The sequence below is a fragment of the Balaenoptera borealis genome (genome assembly GCF_965194805.1).
Source record: "Balaenoptera borealis genome assembly, chromosome: X".
Taxonomy (NCBI): domain Eukaryota; kingdom Metazoa; phylum Chordata; class Mammalia; order Artiodactyla; family Balaenopteridae; genus Balaenoptera; species Balaenoptera borealis.
In genome coordinates, this window is record NC_138881.1 from 6,524,518 (window position 1) to 6,547,378 (window position 22,861).

A 22,861-nucleotide genomic window follows, 5' to 3' on the forward strand; every position below is an offset into this window, starting at 1 on the left:
GCAATGGCAAACTCTGGCAAATGGGCAAACCCAGCCTGGCACTTGTTTGTGTACAGCCAGCAGGCAAAGAATGGTTCTTACATTTTTTAATGGTTGGGAAAGGTAATAAAATTTCATGACATGAACATTACATGAAATTCAAATTCCAGTGTCCAAACATAAAGCTTTATTGGAACACAGCCACTGTCCTTTGTTTAGGTACTATCTATTACTGATTTCATGCTACTGTGGCCACATTAGTAGTTGCCACAGAGACTTTATGGGCTACAAAGATGGAAATATTTACTATCTGGCCTTTTACAGAAATTGTATATGATGTGGACTTCCCTGGTGGGGCAGTGGTTAAGAATCCACCTGCCCATGCAGGGGACATGGGTTTGAGCCCTGGTCCCGGAAGATCCCACATGCTGCGGAACAACTAAGCCCGTGTGCCACAACTACTGAGCCTGCGTTCTAGAGCCCACGAGCCACAGCTACTGAGCCCGCGTGCCTAGAGCCCGTGCTCCGCAACAAGAGAAGCCACCACAATGAGGAGCCCTCGCACCGCAACGAAGAGTAGCCCCCGCTCACCGCAACTAGAGAAAGCCCGCGTGCAGCAACGAAGACTCAACGCAGCCAAAAATAAATAAATAAATTTATTTATTTTAAAAAAGATATTGTATAAGATGAGCATTAGAATTCCTAACATATCATGAGCCCCTGAAAAGGTGCTTGGCGCATACCACATGCTCAGTAAATTATATGTTTATTTTCCTTCATATAATAAAGTAAAACTGCTGAGAATAGAAGTGTGTTCTTCAATTCCTTTATAACTCGCAAAATGCACAGACCAGGGTTTTTCAACCTCCCTCGGCGCTACTGAGCTTGGAGCTTCTTCACTGTGAGGGCGTCCTGTGCATTGCAGTTTGTCAGCATTCCTGACCTCCACCCACTAGATGCCAGTAGTGACAACCAAAAATGTCTCCCGCCATTGCCAAATGTCCCCTTGGGAGCATAATTGCTCCAGCTTGAGAACCACTGGCCTCAAACCGTGCAGGACAGTAAGTCACTGCTCTACATCATCTAGGAGCTAAATGATGCTAAAGACCCCTGACTTCACAGTACTGGCTTCATTATAGGAGGAAGATTTTCCTAATTAATAATAAATAATCATGCTAAGTTACATGGATACAAAATGGATTATAACCTTTTTCCTGAAGGTAATACAGTAATGATGTACTTTGGGGGAGGAAGGAAATGTTCCCTATGGACTTCATTCATGGATTCATTCACAAATATTTGGTGAGCAACTACGCTGTGCCAAACACCATTCTAGGCTTGAAAATACCACAATGAACAAAGAGAACTCAGTCGATGCCCCTCGGAGCTTACTTTCTGGTGAAGGAGACAGACTCTCAGAGATAAAGGAACAACTATATAATGTCGCGTGGGTACAATACGTCCGAGGAAGTGTGTAAATGGGTGGGAGGTGACCTGGGAGGGCAAGGCTGAGAAGGTGGCATTTGTGCTGAGACATGAATGGGGTGTGGTGAGCTGGGTGACTGCGGAAGGAGCCTTCTGGTGGAGGGAAAAGCAGGCTTGATGGGGGTAAAGCAGAGGAGAAAGTTGGGGAGAGAGCACAGGCAGACAAGACAGCGCCGATGTTTTAGACTGAGTGAGGTAGGAAGATATGAAAAGGTGTGAGGCAGACAGCAGCAAGATTCAGCTTGTATGTTTAAAGGGTCTTTCCAGCAGCCACGTGGGTAGAGTAGAAGCTGGGAGACCCAAGAGGATGCTCCTGGATTGGTCCAGGCAAGAGATGATGGCAGACTGGACAAGGCAGGCAGTTAGATGGGAAGAAGAACTCACCTTCTGGAGGGATCTTGAAGGTGATGGGCTTTGCAAACACAACCAGAACTAATTAGAAAGTGTGTACTTTCTATAAAATATTATGTAAACTTTATCTTTTAACATATATTCAGAAAAATTATATCATCAGCATTACTTCTTGATTTGGTGAGGTGTTTTTACTCTTCTGTCCCAATATTTGCTCAAAACGGTTTTTCAAGTTGTTGGTCTCTATACAACACAGCCTAGGAGACGGCATTCCAAACTTTAGTTCACCTCTACTGATTTGCTGAGTGATTCCAGGACATTATCCAATATGTATGTGCCTGAATTTCCCCATGTGTAAAATGGAGTTACCACCGCTCACCCTTCACCTCATTAACCTAAAAAGCAAAGGAAAAGCCTACACAATGCTTCATGAATCTCAGAAGAAGTGCAAACTGTAATTATCTGCAAATGTATCCCATGGTGATAATATCCAAAAGAGATGAACTCTGATTAACATGTAAGATTCATCCCCAAGGATTCAGACTAAAGACAACCCTTAAATTTATGTTGGCTTTGTACTATATTCCAAAGTTTCTGTTGAAGTTATCTATGACTTATTGATTCATTTTTGCTTTCAGGCAAAAGGAAATGATTTCTTTTCTTGTCAAGTTCAGTCTCTCGTGTCAGCCTTGATCATTCAATTACAAAATATGGTTTAACAATCTGTATTCCCTAGGGCTGCAATGTTCTTTAATTAGGATATTTTAAAAGCAGTTTAAATGAACGTGTCCCATTCAAATTTCAAGTGTGTAAAAAAAAATTAATTTCTTGATGGCATAAGGAGAAAAGAGGTGCTTATGAGAAATAATATTGATACAACAAATTATCATTCAAGTAATACCCAACTAACAAAACTGGACAAAAACACTACTTATGAAATTTAGTCAGCCTCATAGCCATACATTCATTCATATATATATATATATATATATATATATACACACACACATATATATATATATCCTCTCCTGCAGTGATGACATAAACAAATTACCCAAAACACCAACTGAAGAACAAGTAATATAATAGATAACCAGAAAATACCTTATCAGAGCAAATATGTATGATATTATATAAAAAGAGTAAAAGGATCATAAACCAGACATTTCATTTCTGCCCAGGATCTAGAGAGTCAGAACTAAGCAAAGTTTATTTTCACCAAATTATTTCACATTCACAGAATAATTCTGTTCTGTTTTTAATAACGTTCATGCAGATTAAATGACACAACGCATGCATGAAAGTCAGAATGTATCATTATAGTGAAGTTTTACGTTTAGGAACATTATTCTACAATCATTTACTTTGAGATAATTTGTTTGAAAGACCTTTCAAACTAATAATGTTCTTCATAAATATGCTGTTTCATATTATTGTGTATTGCTCAGATGAAATTTTGGTTGTAAAATAAAGGAATGCTTCAATTTTCGGTCTAATAGTCGTAACCATGAAAGAAATCTCATCAAACACTATTACAATCCCAAAGTGCTGCAGTATTTATAGCAAGTTTAAACTTTATTCACTTATATAATCTGAATATAAAACCGACTTTGAGACTGAAGCTAAAGCATATACATACATATATACTCTCTATATACACATATAAATATATTTAAAGCTGGTGATGTTTGGAGACTGAGGTAAGAAATCTATGCTATGAAACATATGAATGAGTTTAATGATAACTTTGGAGCATGTGCGTGCAACAAGAAATACTCAAAGATAGAAAAGAGACTGCTTAAAGAATCAGATTAGCGAACAAGCAATTCCCACACACAAACACAATAAACGCATACAAAACAACTTAGGTGTAAGTAGAATGCATTAAATCTTCTCGTGTAATCAGAAGATGTTTTCTCCTTAAAAATACTTTTGATTGAAATAATTAGAGAATAAAGAGAGAAATAAGGTAGTATACAGAAATGTTGACACATGTATCTTGATTGCAGTGGTGGCTACACTAACTAAATCCATACATGTGATAAAATCTCACAGAACTATATACATACCTTGTACCAAGGCAATTTCCTGCTTGTGATATTGTTCTACATATACATAAAGGGTAACCACTGGTGGGAAATGAGTGAAGAGTACATGTGATTTCTCTGTACTAGCTCGGCAACGACCTGTGACTCTACAGTTGTTACAAAATGAAATGTTTTTTAAAATACTGATATAGTTGTAGGGAACGTACCTTAGAACATTGCTTGTGATTCTGGCACCAAACCAGGGAACCGTTGTTCTGCAAAAAGAAAAAGAAATATTGACTCATTAAATAATTTTCCATTTGAAATCTACATACACCTGTGTGTATTAATATAATTTTAAAATACTTGCATTAATGAAAGACCAATTTTGCCACCCTGATATACGTCTCTCTTCCTAAAATAGGAAATCATTTTTTGCCCTTGACTTTATGAAACAAGTACATATAAAATAATGAAGGTTTCAAGGTGTTTCAAAAGGAAAAGTGTCTGAGCCATCTCTCGGGTGTGCAGAGCAACGGAATACAGACCAACAGGAAAATGAACGCTAGACGGTTCTTCCGTAGTAAGTAGCTGTGGTAAATTTACAAGTTGGCATCCTGGGGGCCTTCAATTTTAACCAATTCAGTAATAAGTGTTTGAGCCTGGAAGTCAAATCCCATGGGAAAAACCTCCTCTTTCCCTTTCACTGGGATGTGTGACTCTGGACAAGGGACTTACTATGTCTCTCCCTCAGTGTATCTGTCTGTAAAGCGTAAGGACAATATCTCCTGCATGAGGTCAGTGGGATAACTAAGTGAGACACAATCCGCTTCGCACAGCTTGACAGTTACTCAACATGTACCAAATACTAGGACTAGGATTTATTTGTTCATTAAAATTTATTTTATTGAAGTATAGTTGATTTACAATGTTGTGTTAATTTCTGCTGTCCAGCAAAGTGATTCAGTTATATAAATATATACATTCTTTTTCATATTCTTTTCCATTATGGTTTATCACAGGGTATTGAATATAGTTCCCTGTGCTATACAGTAAGACCCTTGTTGTTTATCCATTCTCTATATACAATAGTTTGCATCTGCTCACCCCAAACTCCCAATCCTTCCCGTCCCCAACCCCCCTCCCCCTTGGCAATGACAAGTGTGTTCTCTATGCCTGTGAGTCTGTTTCTGTGTTGTAGATAAGTTCATTTGTGTCACATTTTACATTCTACATATAAGTGATATCCTGTGGTATTTGCCTTTGACTAACTTCACTTAGTATCATAATCTCTAGGTCCATCCATGTTGCTGCAAATGGCATTGTTTCCTTCTTTTTTATGGCTGAGTAGTATTCCATTGTATATAGGTACCACATCTTCCTTATCCATTCATCTGTCAATGGACACTTAGGTTGCTTCCAGGTCTTGGCTATTGTAAATAGTGCTGCTATGAAGATAGGGGTGCGTGTATCTTTTTGAATATAGTTTTGTAGGACTATGATTTATTATCCCTAGTATTTGAATTTCTGCTTGAAACTTTTCATTCCACATGACTAAAATTTTGGTGATGGTTGGACTGTGATATTTACATCAGATTGTTCTAGGCTGGGGTGGTTGTAACAGATAACAGAAACAGCCACCCAAAAATTAAGATGCTGTGGCCTCTTGTTCTTTGAAGTTCAAGGTTGGGTATGAGATAAAGTAGTCCATTTCCTATGTATGAATGCCTACACTTTTAATTTTAAGAACATCGGTATGAATAGAATAGTATCACCTTTGTTTGCAGTTAAAAGAACATTGAACCAATAATATATCTTTTGAAAAATACTCTTATTACATGTTTATTGATACATAATTCACAAACACAAAAGTTAATCATATAACTCAGTGGTTTTCAGAAGAAAGGCTGTGCGACCATCACCACTAATTTCTGAACTTTCTCATCACCCCTGACAGAAAGCAGTACCCAACAGCAGTCCTTCCACCCAGGTCCTGGCCACCACGAACGTACTTTCTTTCTCTATAAATTTACCTACTCTGGACACTTCTTATAAACGGAATCATACAATATGTAGTCTTCTGTGTCTGGCTTCTTTCATTTCATAATGTTTTACATTATGTTAAATGATATAGTATTTTTGCTTCATCCATATTGTCATATATGTCAATACTTCATTCTTTTTCGTTGTCACCTTCCATTGTATGGATATTTGCTCTTCCATTCACAATAATGTATCTTAATAATGCAGGATTCCCAAAACCACTGGGTAGATCTCAACTGTTTAGGATTAGAAATTTTCCTCTCCTATCTAAACATCACTTGGCTATAGATCTCAGTCCCACAGTAAGGCTTTAGCTATTAAATCTCTGCACCATACGGCCCTAACTTTCTCCTTTACAGTCTTAACTCCCCCAAATTGCTGAACATACCTGCAATTTTAGATAATCTGGTATCAACCTACTCATCCCCTTATTAAGGTCCACAAATCCTCAGGGGGCCCTCATCTCTCTCTGCGTATCAATGTTCATCAGTCCGACAAACAAGGGCTGAAGCTGGAGCAGTATATGAACAGCCTGGGCTGAGGTTAAGTATGATCTTTGGCAGGGCTGACATCAGAGAAATAATTAGATTGGGCAGAGGCCAAAGCTGGACAAACAGTGGACATGGTTTAATTACTGGAAATGACGTGTTAGTAAAAAGGGTGCAAGAAAGAGGGCATTATGGGCAAATTGGTGTTTCAGAAAAGGAGCCCTTGGCCTGGTGACAAACTCAAAGTTCACAGCGGGGTTAGGCAGACTGAGCTGTCGGTCATAAACAGGGTGACAACTGCAACAAAAAGCAGGGGCCAAACGTTGAGGAGTATATTATCACAGGAAAGCGGACAGCAGGGTCCAGGCAGCTTTGGAGAACATCCGCCCTCATTGTCTTTTCCCGGAAGGGTCTTCGGTCCATGCGGGGTTGGGTCCTGCTGGGACTTCCGAGGACCACGTCTGTCAGAGAACATCCCGGCCCCAACTTGAGTGCTCTGTGCTCACAGCCCAGAGATGGGAACCAGTGAGGCTCCTTCTAAAGAGACTCAGGGCTGAGGTGAATGGACGCCAATCTAAGAGACTAGGTCAGGGCCAGATCCTGACAACCTCCTTCACCAGGTCTGAGGACCTTCGGCCTCCTCGTGTCAGGCCAGAGGGTCCTGCTCCTTGCTCTGGGAACCTTGACCTCGGACCAGCTTCCACCTCCTTCACCAGGTCTGAGGACCTTCGGCCTCCTCGTGTCAGGTGAGAGGGTCCTGCTCCTTGCTCTGGGAACCTTGACCTCGGACCAGCTGTAGGATCTGTTTTCCTTGACCTAAGCCTTAGCTCCTCAACTAGAGCGCGGTCCAGCAGACCGGCCTTCCTGTTTGCTCTGCGCTTCAAAGTTTCACACTAGCAACTGGACCAGCTCCTGGTTCTCACAGACATGGCCTCCATCAAAGGCCACGCAAAGGTGACTGGGCCTGCAAAAGTAGGCGTGGCAACTGCGGCCTGCCCCCAATTAGTGGCTGACAAAAATATTACCAGTGGGGTAGTATGCCACTGACCTGATTATTATCGATAAATATTATCACGATTACATGACTGGCCACATCTGTATAGCAGGAACTTGCTCTGGTGTTGGACATATTCAGCCCCACATAATCATCCCATATACGACACAAGTTTCATTTACCCATTTTCTAATTAAGAAACTGGGAGTCAAAGACGGCAACTAAAATATGGACATCCTGAAGCCAGTGGTTAAACTCAACTGTGAGTGCCCCAGTGAGGAAAGCTGAGTGAGACACAGGGTGAGATTTACAGTGGGCTGTGAAGGAATCTCCGGGTTTATAATCTTGGAAGGAGAGTAGAATTGGTCCAGACAGTCCTGAACGCTGTAAGCTCAGGGAATAGCAGATCGGATGAATGGGCTGGAGCAGACAATAGGAGAGGAAGCTGGCTGAATAGGTAGAAAGCAGATTACAGTGGATTTTGACTTATTGGAAATAAAATATTTTATTTAGTAAATGTCATTGGGTTTAAAAGAAAATAGAGGATTAGATCTGTGAAACGCTCTGGTCATGGCACACCTTGGTTAGAATCTTTTTGTTCCCTTTGTAGATAAAATGGTCCAACCTCAACAATAAAAGAATCCAGCAAAGACTGTCTTCAGCCGCCCAGCAAATGCAAACTCTGCTGCAGCTCCCCCCATGCTGAAACACAGCGTTCCCTGTCCTACTGGCTCGTATACCCCAATAGCCACAAAGCCCATCTGTTGTCTACATTTTATTGGGAATTAATATCAATGCATTTCCTCAACCAAAGCATTTTCATTTTAAGCAAACTTTCCCATTAATCATAAAATGAAAAGCTGTCATTAGAAAGAAATATTCGGGGCAACAGCGCGAGCAGGCATGGAAGATTATTGTGATTATAATCATTTCTTTTTTCATTACTGAAGATAGTATGTCACAGTTTGCTTGGGAAGATTAAAAAGGTAATCCATGCAAAGTATTTAGCAAAATATTTGGCACAGAGTTAGATGTAAAAAAAAAAAAAAAAAAAAAAAGAAAGGCTACTGTGATTATTGATGTTACTTTGTTTGCCATTATTTGTGTTCTGAGGAGTGGAGGAGGAATCCTGGACTTACAGTCTCCCAGCTCCTGTGTATAACACTCATCCTATGCTAACCGGTTCCATCTTATTAGTGAGGCTTGGGGGGTAGGAGGTGGGACGGGGGGAATTATCATGGTTTTTTTCCCTGGGTGGTAGCAATTTTCCAATGTTTGCCAATGTGATGAGAGGGCAATTGCTTTAATTGCCTTTGATTGGCCATTTGTATTTCCTTTACGGTGAACTGTCTATGCATTTTACCATTTCTATTTTGGATGGTTTACCCTTTTCTTAGCAATTGTAGCAGCTATTAGTACCAATTAGACTTAATAAGAATTTGTCTGTAATAGGTGTTGTAAAATGTTTCCAGTGCATCATTTGCCTTTTGAATTTATTCACGGAGTTTTCTCTATGCAGAAATTTTCTACACACACACACACACACACACACAAACATACATTTCCACCCTATTTCTTTTTTGGGTTTTGGGTTTCCTATTTTTCTTAAAACAACCCCCCCCCCCCAACGTCAAGGTTTTGCAGCTGCCCTATGCGTTTGCCTTTATCAATCAGCATCGGCCATACAATACAATTTACCTCTACAAAGAACTTCTAAGAACCCTGCCTAATGGCATCAAGGATATCTATAAACCCCTGAGTAACTCCAGCCACTGTGTTTGGGCCAGGTGTGCACGTACATTGCACCATCCACCTACCTTGCTTACCTGGAATGCTCTTTGAGCAGGAAAGCAATGCAAAAAGACAAGAATCCGGTACATTTCAACATCCCGCCTGGGGGGAAGATTTTAGTTGGATTACAATAGCCTTCACCAGTAAAGGCAATTGACAACAAAAATAAAAATGTCTCACTCTGGCTAAAAGCCAGCAAAATAAAGAGACAAAGTACATTAGGCATGAAAGACATTTGCCTCTAGAATCATCATTGTAACCTCCAGGTAGGATCAGACAGCGGGACTTTTGTAATTATATAAAGATTATATCCTGTATTTTATTGGTTTAAGTAGATCAAACATGAATGCCAGTCAATCCAACTTTCAAAGAGTCTATATAAGTTCAATCAACTGCACCCAGACACTATTTCAATGATATTTTCAAAGTCCCTCCATTCCTAGCCTTTTGATTTTTTCCTTAAAGAAAAATAATTCTTCAAAAGCTTCAAGTAAACACTTCACTCAAAGACAGCCCTCGAGGGAAGGATAGAGAGAGATGAAAACTAGTTATCTAGATACAACCATTAGCAAAGAAAAAAGAGAATCAGAACAGATCCCACTTGTTTTTTAGCACAAGCAGGTGATGGTGTGGAACAGCCACAAGGACTAAGCAGTGTGCAGTTGCGGAAACCCAACACTGAGTGACTGCTCAACAGCAGGACAGAACGTTTGAGTTGAAACCACTCCACAAAACCCGCGATAGACCTACACTTTACAAACCAACCCTATGAAACCACAAGCAATCAGCTCTGACTCAATCGATGATTTTCTTTTCATGTTAAATGTAAGGTTTTTAAAATGAAGGCATAGATTAAAATTCAGCAGTTCATTTTAATCCAGAATATTTTCCTATTACTTTGGAATTAAGAAATAAAATAGTTGATTTCATTTATTGTTATAAGGCTATTCCTTTGATTTGTCGATATACTCACAAAGTTTCTCATATATTCAACAGCAGCTAAAAGAGGGGTTCAGGAGACAAACTGAGAGTAAGCATTTCCATGGCTCAAAATATTTTTTAAAATGAATCTTTGCCAGTGATCATCACAACTATACATTCATTCAAAATATTTCTCAGGAAACTTAAATGCATGTTGCTAAGTGAAAGAAGCCAATCTGAAAAGGCTACAATATTGTACGATTCCAACTCTATGACATTCTAGAAAAGGCAAAACTATGGAGACAGTAAACGGATCAGTGGTTGTCAGAGGTTGAGGGGAGGGAGGAATGAATAGGCAGAGCACGAGAGGATTTTTAGGGCACTGAACCCACTCTGTACGATACTGTAATGGTGGATACATTACACATCTGTCCAAACCCATACAATGTACGAGAGCGAACGCTGATGTAAACTATGGACTTGGGGTGAGGACGACATGTCGATGAAGGTTCATCATGTAGCAAATGCACCACTAGGGAGGGAGGGTGATAGCAGGAGAGGCTGTGCATGTACAGGGTCAGAGGGTACTTAGGAACTCTTTGTATTTTCTGCTCAATTTTGCTGTGAACGTAAAACAGCTCTAAAACAAAGTCTACTGAAAAGGGAAAAAAAGCTCTGTGTTTACATTTGTTGTTTAGAGTAGGAGTTCTTTCAAATGTTACGGATCGTCCTCAGTAAATAAACAGCCTTTTCATTAACCACTCCCCCTGAAAAATTTCCCTCTGGATTCTACAAATCTCTCACAGTGAACTGAATTCTATAGGAAAACAGTATTTAACCATACAAATGTACCTCTCCAGACACCCAGCCCTCTCCTCTGGCCCCCACCACTGGAACGCAGGGCCCGGCCACATTCTTTGCTTCACTTCTTCACACCTGGCAAGCTTGTCCAGGAATGAGAACCTCTGTAAGTGCTGTCCTCCCACCCAGAACTTGTCCCCTCCCCAAGTCGACTCCCATGCACCCTTCAGGTCACTGCAAGTGCCACTTCTTTCAGGAAGCCTTCCCTGACCCCCACTCCCTGACTACAACAGCTCCCCTGTGGCACATGCTCTGTGCCTCCCTGTACTTCTCTTCCGAGGCATTCTACACAGTTGCCAAGTATAAACATATTCGTGTTGTTTGTCCTTAGTGATCATCACCACCACTCCCCACCCCACCCCTGCCTATGACCTCCTTAAAGACAGAATGTGTCTATATCTCCCCCTCACCACTGGCTCCCTCATGATCTTAATGACTATTGACGGAGTAAGTAAATGAATGGAATAGGGAGTCATACAAATAAATTTAAACTTAATCATTAGATCATGAGGAACTGAAAAGAAGGAAATAAATAGATGGAGCTGAACAAATTTTTCATCTTCTCTGGGTGGAGCTTTTAGGAAATGGCTTCATTATTTTGTTTCCTGTAGAGTAAATGTCCAAGAGATTCGGCCTGAGAATATGAAAATCTGAACAAAAACTTGTATTCAGAATCAAGTACAAATTATTTAAGAAATAATCATGCTAATTATCTTTTTATAGATGTAAATAAAGTCATCGAAAGAAAAATGTATAGAACAGCAAGGGCTCAACGATGCCATATGGGAAAACATTACTTTCATTAACACTTTCCTATGAATTTTAATAAGGAATATGCTTACAAATTCTGTCTGTGGGAGAGCACTAAATGAGGACGCAACTTTTACTACTTACTGTCTCTGACAGAATGCTGGGACCCACCATAGAATCGGAGATACTAGCTTCTGTTAGCACACCTCAGGCAGTAGTCTTCCAACTGTAATCTCCTCCAAGAGGATGTGCTAGCTCTGAATTCATTCTTGCCACAGATATGATTTTGGATATGTATTCACTGAACCATGTTTGGTAATAAAATTTATATTTTCAGGAGGAAATTCTGGTAAATGGTGCATTCTCCACAAAAATCACATAAAGCCCTGGAAGATTTCAAGACTGAATAAATGACTTGTGCCGAAAGAAATCCAATCTTAGGTAGGCTTAGAGGGAGCACTAAATGTAGTAACTAAAATTTAGTAAATGACTCGTATTACAAAGTAAGGGAAGCATGAGCAATAGAGTAGCTCTATATAAACTAAACAACTACAGCATTGTTCCTGGGAAACCTAAAAAATAAAGAAACATCGGTATAAACTTCATTCTCTTCCCAGCCTCTGCTTCACAGCAGGGACAAGAAACAGGGTCGATGAATGCAGCTTATAAAGGCAGCCGTGCTCAGACATCACCCTCAAGTTTCTACTTCGCTTGTAAATTGTGTGGATTCTCCCAATTCCAGGAACCTCTCCCCAGTCGCCACAGCTGCTTGTCTAGACAGTAAACGCCTATGGAATAAAGTGCCCAGGCTGGCAGGGCAGAGGTACAAGGGTTCACCATGTAGGGATGACCATCTGCTTCGAAGTGCTGGAAGGGTTATCTCCAAGGTGGGTGGCTTGAGTCGGCCACACCCACTTCTGTTTCCAACCCTTACTTTGAAGGGTCCCTGACTTTAGTTTTGATCATTTGTGTGGGTCTCAGTGATGGTGAGAAAGACAAGACTGGGAAGAAGAGAAGGAGCCGTAGGGGAGGAAGTGGATGAAACAGGCAAGTAAGATAGAAGAGGTCCCAAAAGTCTGAGGTAAGTGGCATATTAAGTCCTTGGGCATAAACATGAGATGTTAAAACCTCTCTAAAATTTAATATAAAAGCACATTTTGCTTTTGTTATCAAGAGGCGAAGGCAAATCTTCTGCACTCTTTAAGATTATTATAACCCAGCCACACTAAAGCCATTGGCATGAGGACTGCCATCAGCTGCCAATGGGCTGCCTCTCAGCGGTCCCTTTGGTGGGTGTCTGAATGAAGAGGTGGCACTTTCTGACACTAGGAGGCTATGCTCAGTTATGTACCTTCAGCTCGGTCTCCATGGCAACTGGGCCAGCCCGTCCAACTTTGGATATGGGGTTCCCACTAAAATCTAAGTATCCCAGCTACACGGGCAGTCCACAGTAATTAGAGACAAAGCACAGAAAGAAAGTTTGGTGGACACGAGGAGGCAATGAGTTCTGGAAACATGATTAATAACCAGGATCCACTTGTTTGGACCTAGAACGTACCCTTTCAACAACCTTAGGAAAAGTCCTGAGATAACACACCATGAAGACATAAAATCTGATTGTTTCTGAAGTCGGGGTGCTTCTTACCCCAACTGCGATGAATGTGCACCATCATTGTTGGCCAGGTGGCAGTCATGACATAGAGGTCAACACTCCACACATGTGAACTTGGTGGTCACAGTTGTGCACGCTATCACCATTTACACTGAGCTGTGTACCTTCTTGGTTCTACACATGTTGGGTTTAATTACTACTTAAAGTGTGATTCGAAAGATCAGAAAGAGAAATTAAGGAAACAATCCCATTTACCATCGCATCAAAAAGAATAAAATACCTAGGAATAAACCTACCTAAGGAGCCAAAAGACCTGTACTCAGAAAACTATAAGATACTGATGAAACAAATCAAAGCTGACACAAACAGATGAAGAGATATACCATGTTCTTGGACTGGAAGAATCAAAACTGTCAAAAGGACTCTACTACCCAAAGCAATCTACAGATTCAATGCAATACCTATAGAATTACCAAAGGCATTTTTCACAGAATTAGAACAAAAAAATTTTACAATTTGTATGGAAACACAAAAGGCCCTGAATAGCCACAGCAATCTTGAGAAAGAAAAACGGAGCTGGAGGAATTAGGCTCTCTCACTTCAGACTATACTACAAAGCTACAGTGATCAAGACAGTATGGTACTGGCACAAGAACAGAAATAGATCAATGGAACAGGAGAGAAAGCCCAGAGATAAACCCACACACATATGGTCACTTTATTTTTGATAAAGGAGGAAAGAATATACAATGGAGAAAAGACAGCCTCTTCTATAAGTGGTGCTGGGAAAACTGGACAGCTACATGAAAAAGAATGAAATTAGAACATTCTCTAACACCATACACAAAAATAAACTCAAAATGGATTAAAGACCTACATGTGAGACCAGATACTATAAAACTCTTAGAGGAAAACATAGGTACAACACTCTCTGACATAAATTGCGTCAAGATCTTTTTTGATCCACCTCCTAGAGTAATGGAAATAAAAACAAAAATAAACAAATGGGACCTCATTAAACTTAAAAGCTTTTGCACAGCAAAGGAAACCATAAACAACCCTCAGAATGGGAGAAAATATTTGCAAATGAAGCAACAGACAAGGGACTAATCTCCAAAATACACAAACAGCTCATGCAGCTCATATCAAAAAAACAAACAACCCAATCCAAAAATGGACAGAAGAGCTAAATAGACATTTCTCCAAAGAAGAAATACAGATGGCTAAAAAGCACGTGAAAATGTGCTCATCGTCACAAATTATTAGAGAAATGCAAATCAAAACTACAGTGAGGTATCACCTCACACCAGTCATCAAAAAATCTACAAACAGTAAATGCTGGAGAGGATGTGGAGAAAAGGGAACCCTCTTGCACTGTTGATGGGAATGTAAATTGGTGCAGCCACTATGGAGAAGAGTATGAAGGTTCCTTACAAAACTAAAAATAGAGCTACCATATGATCCAGCAATCCCACTCCTGGGCATATATCCGGAGAAAACCATAATTTGAAAAGATGCATGCACCCCAATGTTCACTGCAGCACTATTTACAATAGCCAAGACATGGAAGCAAGCTAAATGTCCATTGATAGATGAATGGATAAAGAAGATGTGGTACATGCATACAGTGGAATATTACTCAGCCACAACAAAGAACTAAATAATGCCATTTGCAGTGACATGGATGGACCTAGAGACTGTCATACTGAGTGAAGTCAGACAGAGAAAGACAAATTACCATATGATATCGCTTATACATGGAATCTAAAATAATGGTACAAGTGAACTTATTTACAAAACAGAAATAGAGTCACAGATGTAGAAAACAAACTTACGGTTACCAAGGTGGAAAGAAGGGGAGAGGGATAAATTGGGAGATTAGGATTGACATATACACACAGCTATATGTAAAATAGATAACTACTAAGAACCTACCGTATAACACAGGGAACTCTACTCAATACTCTGTAATGATCTATATGGGAAAAGAATCTAAAAAAGAGTGGATATATGCATATGTATAACTGATTCACTTTGCTGTACAGCAGAAATGAACACAACATTGTAAATCAACTATGCTCCAATAAAAATTAATTTTAAAAAATGTGATTGAAATAATTAGACTAAGATTTGACATTGAAAGGAAAAATTATTCTGTGCTCAGAAATGCAAAGACTAAAGAGGTGCAGCAAATATTCATTGGTGGAAAGACTGAACTTGCACATTTTCATATTTTCTTGTAACTAATAACTAATACTTTATAGGATTTAAGGAAGGAGTATGTCACAGGTAGATGAATCTGTGCTACACATTCTTACTAATACATAACAAAAGGATTCACAATCTCATGCAAAAATTCAAATGAAGGCAGAAGAAATCACCAAATCTCCTGGACAAGATGAAAGCTGTTAACAAAGCAACAAGATATTAATGAGACCAAATGATGCTTCATAAATGACCATCATTAAACCATCTGTCATTATTTATGATCACTTTTAAAAAATCTTAGGGTTATGTAAAAATGGACGTTCTGCCCATGGCTTCTTAGATCCCGTGAAATCTTGTATACAGATGTATGTCAGCTCTCCACAAATCCCTTTCTCCTCCATACTGACGTATCTTCATAGTTACTCTTTTGGGGACTATTCCCGCTTTCCCTAATCTGCAGTCGGGAAATAATTAGTGAGGGATTTACTAAACTGGTAAGTATTTTCTAGAAAGTGGGCCTGTGCTGATAAGGAGCAGGGTATGATCTGCGGATGTAGGCAGGTCTGCCCATACCACAAACACCGAAGGTAAACCCAGTGTCAGTTCCGATGCTGTCTACATGGAATGTGAGTACAGAATCTGTCCTGACGGGAAGTTGGGAGGCAGGAGCTTCCCGTGCCCTTCATTTTTCCCAATGAGACCAGAACTGAGGAAATTTTCCACAAGACGTGAGTGTAATGGGGGAGGGAATTTAAGGAGAGAAGTGAAAAGTGCACTCGTTGCTGAAGGAAGATGAGAGTTGGAGTTGACCCGAGGTACACTCTGAGGATGGACGGACAGTTCAGATGTTTACCTGCGGCTGAGACTATGGATTTACAGTCACACCACTCCATACAGGTGTGTGATCTTCTCTGGCAGTACCCAGCACTGAACTGACATCCAAGTAGGCAGCTATTAGAGCCTGACAGATTTAGAGTTAGAATTTTATAGCTAGAGAGTAGCCAAAGGGCAAGAAGATGAAACTACTGGGGAAAAAAAAAAAAAAGATTAAAATGATGCATCACGGGTCCTAGACAGGACTCAGCAGGAAATTACAAGAAGGGTCAATGTAACAGTACTTTCAAAGTTCCCTGGTTCAAGAATCACCTGGGAAATGTGTTAAACATAAAGGTTCTCAGGGACTGACTCAGTAGACCTAGACGTGACCCTGGAACCTGTAGATTAACAGATGCCCCGAACGTTCCTTACAATGTGGCACATGTGGTAAACACTAGGCCAATAGACTATCTGAACTTTGAGGGATTACGGAACGAAGGTCTTGTGGTGAAAGAGACAGAGCACTTGTGCAAAGGAAATAAAAGCACTAAAATGGTAGGTGTTTGTGCTCAGCGTGGAAAAGTGGAGTTTAAAAAGCGTAAGACAGAAGAGTTCTGGGGGGTGAGAGGGCCAAGGGGTGCCAACGGTTGGAACTGTAGGAGAATTCTGTTCTACAAAATAAGAGTAATTGTCTGTGGGTAATACTGCCATGGACCACCCAGATGTCCCCACATCCCAACCATGTGACTGAAATGAACACATTCCCGGCTCTTGAGGGTGTTGAGAGCTGACAGCTCACAGCTAAACTCCCTCTCTCCCTGCCCAGAAGTTGTACTTGGTTGAAGAGAGCTGACCCAAGGCCATGTTTCTTCAGGGAGACGCCCATATCCAATGCCTGGTTGATGCTGGGGAACAAAGGACCAACCTTGTCCCATTCAGGGTAACCTTCAAGGCACCCTAAGCTCCAGAGCGTGCGATGGGACCCGCGGTGGCTGCAGTTGCTCCTGCCCTCAGCCCAACTCCTCCTCCCGCTCCAGGCTCCGTCCACTTCCCCTCCAGGGCTGATCCTAAGAACACCACCCAGGAACGTTTGAGCTCAGATCTCAAAATCTCAGAATATGCTGCATGAATTACACAACCCGAGAAAAGTATGCATCTTGCCATAGACATCAAGTCTATGGGGAATGCAGGAGGGAATGCGCTTTCTCCAATGGAAGGGCTTCTGGAAGAAGCTAAGTCTCCACAAAGGCAAGCAGATATGAGGCGTCTTTCTCGAAAAAGATGAGGGTGCTGAAGAAATGAACCCCATGGTGCGAAGGTGTAAGAGCAGCACGGAAGTGTAGCCCCTCCAGTGCAGAAGAGGAAAGTGGGTTCCTACGAAAAGGCTGGTGAGGGGGTCAGCGTTTTAGCCCAAGGACACATCTCTTCATTTCAAGTCCCAACAAGATCCTCCTCAATCAACCAAGCTAGTTTAGGAGCCATCACAATTTCACTGCAGGTTAATACATTTTTCCTGAAACTAAGAGAATTGTGGTCTCTTGAGCACATTCACCAAAGAACATATTGTTTTTCCAATACGTTTCCACTTGTTATTGGCAGCTATGTTAATCTGCACTTTTGAAAGCAACTTTCGTGTGAGGCTGTGTACCAAACAATTGAAAGGAACAGTGGAAATACTGTTTAAAAGACACATCAAAGTTCCTGTGAAGAGTTCAAACCATTGGCAAAGGAGAAAAAAATGCGAGAGCAATGTGGAACAGTAATTTAAAAACATAACTTTACACAACTCTTAATTACATCTTTTACTATCATTCTCTGGATAGACAGTGATGAGGTACATATTTACAACTCACTAAAGTATACTTAGGCAATGTTAAATGACTAGTAATGTTTAGAAGTCTTCTTAGGTCTTTTCTTTCCTTAATTGTTGTCGCTCTTGTTGCTGTTGTGTTTTTACTGTGGGATGTTTTATACGTGAACAAAACAGAAAATTAGGAGAAATTTTAGCAGAATCTAAAGGGATGTAGTCAGCCACTACAACAATGACCTCACAAGATCTCTGAGCTACAGAGGGATTCAATCTTGTCCTACCTGGGAAGGGTAGTATACAAAAGCTGCTCTTATTCATAAGCAATTGAAAACCAATTTATTACATCAAAACTTATTGAGGGCTCTCCACCATTCATCACATGAGCCATGTGGGATCCCAGAGCTCTCTGAGACCTCCTTCAACGTTACTAACAGTCACCTTCTGTGCAAAGCATTTGCATCAGTGGGTATTTCTGTCAATCCCTCTCTGTGAAAGTATAAGATCTATTCGACTAGGACCAAGCCTGTTGTCTAAGTACAACCAGGACAAGGAAAGGGACCCAAAACATGATTGCAAATACCCACTCAAAATGTTTGTAAACTGTAGAATTCTGACTCAGATGCTACCATATAATTACAAATCAGATAAGACCTTTGAGGTTCATTTAATCCATCTTCCTGCTGAAAACAAGACACATGTAAGTCATTAATGACATGCCATTGTCTTACAACACAAGGAACTTTCCAAAGGAAAGAGGTTAGAGTGTCCCAGTAACATGTTACCCTGTCTCATTGACTTTTCCATCCCTGAATTCCTACCTAAACCTCTCAAAACCATTCAAGAGCAAAGGGGTGAGAAGTTATTAACTTTCAGACCTTCTGCCTGCTAATATTTTATCCTCTAATTAACTAACGCCTCTAATAACTCTCCAAAACATTTACAACGCCTACAAAGAAAGGCCAAAACCACATGAGAAAGACACAACACAGGGTCCATCCAGTCTGAGTCCTAAGAGGGAAGACCACAGAGATGTTCCTCAACCCCACGAAACTCAAGGGCGGGACCAAGATAATGATGCAGACAACCTGCATCTTGGAAGTGAACATGAAATGGGGAACTTTTTGAGAAATGCCCACCAGTGTCTGAGGAGAAGGGAGAGTGCAGAATGGGTGGGGAGGGAGGATATACGTGTCCAGTGATGGCACTAAACCTCAGAATGACCATGCCTAGGACTGTCTCGCCACTTGGGTCACTCGTTATCATGGATTTGAGTAACACATGAAAGCCATCAGCAGTACTGGCAACACCAGGTTCTGAGGAAAATTCTAGATCATGAGAATTGGGACAGTTAAGGGAGATTCAAGACCAATGCCCTCTCTCTAGAGATGCAGACAGTGGAGCCCAGGAAGTCTAAAAATATGTAACACATTGTTGATTCAAATCAAAATATTTTAATAGAAAGCACACCTCATGTGGAGTCAGAAGACCCTACTTAGCACCCCAGGCCACTTCCCCGTCATAAACTGTGAGCTTTCGGAAAAATTCACTTCTTCTCTTCTAAAATGCGAAGCAGAGTGTTTTTATAAAGACTGTCACAGAGATGTTTATGAAGACCCCTGGGATCATCTAAAGTCAAGGCTGCTGTCTATGGCAAGATGCAAATCCATCGATAGGAGTGCTTTTCACACAAGGAGCGACTCTTAATAACTTAGAAATTCACAGAGAGTTTTAGAGTCCTGCCTGGCTCATGTGATTGATTAACTGTGGAGAAGTCAGAATTCTAAGAGCACTCAATAAGTTTTGATTTAATGATAAAGAAAATGACTTTCAACTGCTTAGGAACAAGGTCAGTCTTATGAACTTCTCTATCATTTGGTTGCCTGGAGTCTTCGCAAAGGCACAAGGTCCATGCAAAGCATAGATCAGACCAGTACTTTAATGCAGAGCTGCACTAAATTAAATTCATAACTCATAACCCCATTTGGGGGAACATTAAAAATCTAATAACAACAAATACTATTTCTTTGGGGTTCCTGGACCCAATTCCAACATGTGTGTTGCGAGGGGGAGGGTGGTTTCCCCCCCTAAGCAAGTCTTGCACATCAACAGGGTGATTCAATTAGGACACTATCTATCCTGAGACAGCGCCAGATCCCACGGGATGAGGGCTCTGTCCCACTAGACTGCCCTCCGCCTTCAGATGCCGACAGCAAGCCCAGGCTATCACCTGAGCTTCTGACCAACAAACTACAGATTGGAGGTTCCAACAATCCCTCCTTGGCTTTAAACACCAGTTGCAAGTCCAAGTTGTCACCTATACTTGTGACCAACTGGCTATAAACAGAGGTTCCCATGACCCCTCCTTGGGTTTGATTAATTTGCTAGAGCGGCCCACAGAATCCAGAGGAACATTTTACTTCCTAGATGACTGGTTTATTATAAAAGGATATAACTCAGGAACAGCCAAATGGAAATGACGCACAGGGCAAGGCATGGGGAAGGGGCACGGAGCTTCCGTGCTCTCTCCAAGCTCAACACTCTCCCAGCACCTCCACGTGGTCACCGACCCAAAACCTCTCTGAATCCCATCCTTCTGAGTTCTTACAGAGGGCTTATTACATAGGTATGATTAAATCATGGGCCATTGGTGACTGATCCAACCTCCAGCCCACCTCCCCTCCCAGGATGTCTGAAGGGGGCGGCAACCAACCCCCTTCTTTAGATTACCCAGGAGCTCTCCAAAAGTCACCCCATTCTCACTGACATAACAAAAGATACCTTCATCACTCCTATTACAGGAAATTGCAAGGATTTTAAGAGTTGGGAGTCAGGAACCAGTGGGTGAAGACCAAATACATAATATGAGAAATATTCTGGTCACCTGAACAACCAAACATATATTCTTATAAATCACAGTACCACACTATTCCTAATAGTATTTAAAACGCAAAATGAAACACAGTGACAATAAGCTTCCTAGTGCTGCTGTAATAAAGTACCACAAACTAGATGGTTTCAACAACAGAAACATATTATCTCACAGCTCTGGAGGCTAGAGGTCTGAGGTCAAAGTGTCAGCAGGGCCAAACCCTCTCTGAAGGCCCTAGGGGAGGATCTGGTCCATGCCCTCCTCTTAACTTTTAGACGTTCCTTGCTTTATGGTCCAACTGAGTCCCCCTAAAACCGAGTTCCCCTGCCAAGTATAAAATTAACCTCTCTATCCAAAACTTTATTCCCTTGCTTGTCCTGTCCCTGTTCCCATCAGGGCCGAGGAGTAGCAAAGAAAAGGGGGGACTGAAACTGAGCAGGACCCTGCAGGGTCCTCCCTGGTACAAAAGCCCCTCCATGTACCCTGTTTCTTGTTTACAGAAAAAGGCTTTAGTCTTCCAGGCCTTCCCTAAGTTCTAAAGAGCAGACTGAAGTAGTTACTAACTAGGGAAGTGAGGGAATGCAGAAACATAGGAAAAGCAGTTAAGCAAAAAAAGTAACGATAGCTTAAACAATAGTTCAGCATAAAACAGAGTCCTAGTTGCTCCTCAAGGAACATACATAACCATCTGACACGTATCTTTGAGTTGTTCTTCAGAAACTAAGGCTCCCACCCGGGTGGAGAATGGTGACTACATACGGAGCACAAGACCCAGTCTGGTTGGAACCAGAGGTTGATGATTAAGATTCCTGTTACCTCACCGCCAACCAATCAGAAGAAAGGCATGTACCCTGCAACCCTCACCCCAAATGATGCCTTTAAACACCCCCCCGAAAGCCATCAGGAAGTGCGGGCCTTTTAAGCGTTAGCTGCCCGTTCTCCTTGCAAATCCAATCATCACATAGTTTTCTACCTGTGTCCTCACATCTATGCGTGTCTGTGTCCAAATTTGCCCTTTTAATAAGGACACCAGTCATATCAAATTAGGGGCTCATCCTACTCAAGTATGACCTCATCTTAACTAATTCTATCTCCAACAACTCTATTTCCACGTAAGCTCATTTTCTGAGGTCCTGGGGGTTAGGACATCAGCATATGGGTTTGGCGGGTGGGGGACACACAGTTCATCCCATAACAGTGACTAAACTAAATCAAAGCCATGGAAGAAATGCTATGTTGTTTCAACCAAACCCCAACCTCCACCCCAACTGAGAATCTGCCTTAATATTTTCATGCAGTTTTTCCACTTGCTTCAAAAAATCACCGTCGGGGTTTATTCCCTCACTTTGACCTCCCTGCCACCTCCCGGCATCTGTCAGAGCACAGCGTCTCTGTACGTCCCATCTTCTCTCCATCTCGCCAACGATGACCGGTCCCTCGTGTTTTACATAAAGTACTTAAGGCATATGCTTGCATCATAAGGAGACACTTGTTCACCATAAAGTAGACTCTTTAGGATTGAGCAGTCCAGTTTGTGGTGAAAACAGCCCTCTTAAATAAGCAACCACACAGTCACAGGGAGATGATGTGGCCATGCCCAGCATGTGCCCTCCCCCAAGGGGAACCAGTCCATTCTTATGGTGCTCTTTCTACCCTGTGTCCAGACCCCCAATGTCATGTTCTTGAATTCATTTCATAACAAACCTTGACCGCTACTGACTTTTGCTCTCTGAGGTCTCTGTTAAGGCGTCTTCCCCCTACACCTAGATTTCCTGAACACATATGGTCAGAGGAAGCAGTGACGGGCTTCTTCCCCCATCAACAGATTGGAGCCGTGACCCATGTTTCAAAAGAGA

General features: G+C 41.3%; 1 protein-coding gene across 1 annotated transcript in view; it reads right to left on the bottom strand.

Moving 5' to 3' along the window:
* The window catches only part of ANOS1 (anosmin 1), a 189,803-nt gene that overhangs the window by 148,078 nt on the left and 18,864 nt on the right, over positions 1–22,861 (bottom strand). The window contains exon 2 of the mRNA XM_082375654.1: positions 4,070–4,117. Within this exon, the coding sequence (XP_082231780.1) occupies positions 4,070–4,117 (48 nt within the window). The remainder of the gene's footprint in view (positions 1–4,069; positions 4,118–22,861) is intronic.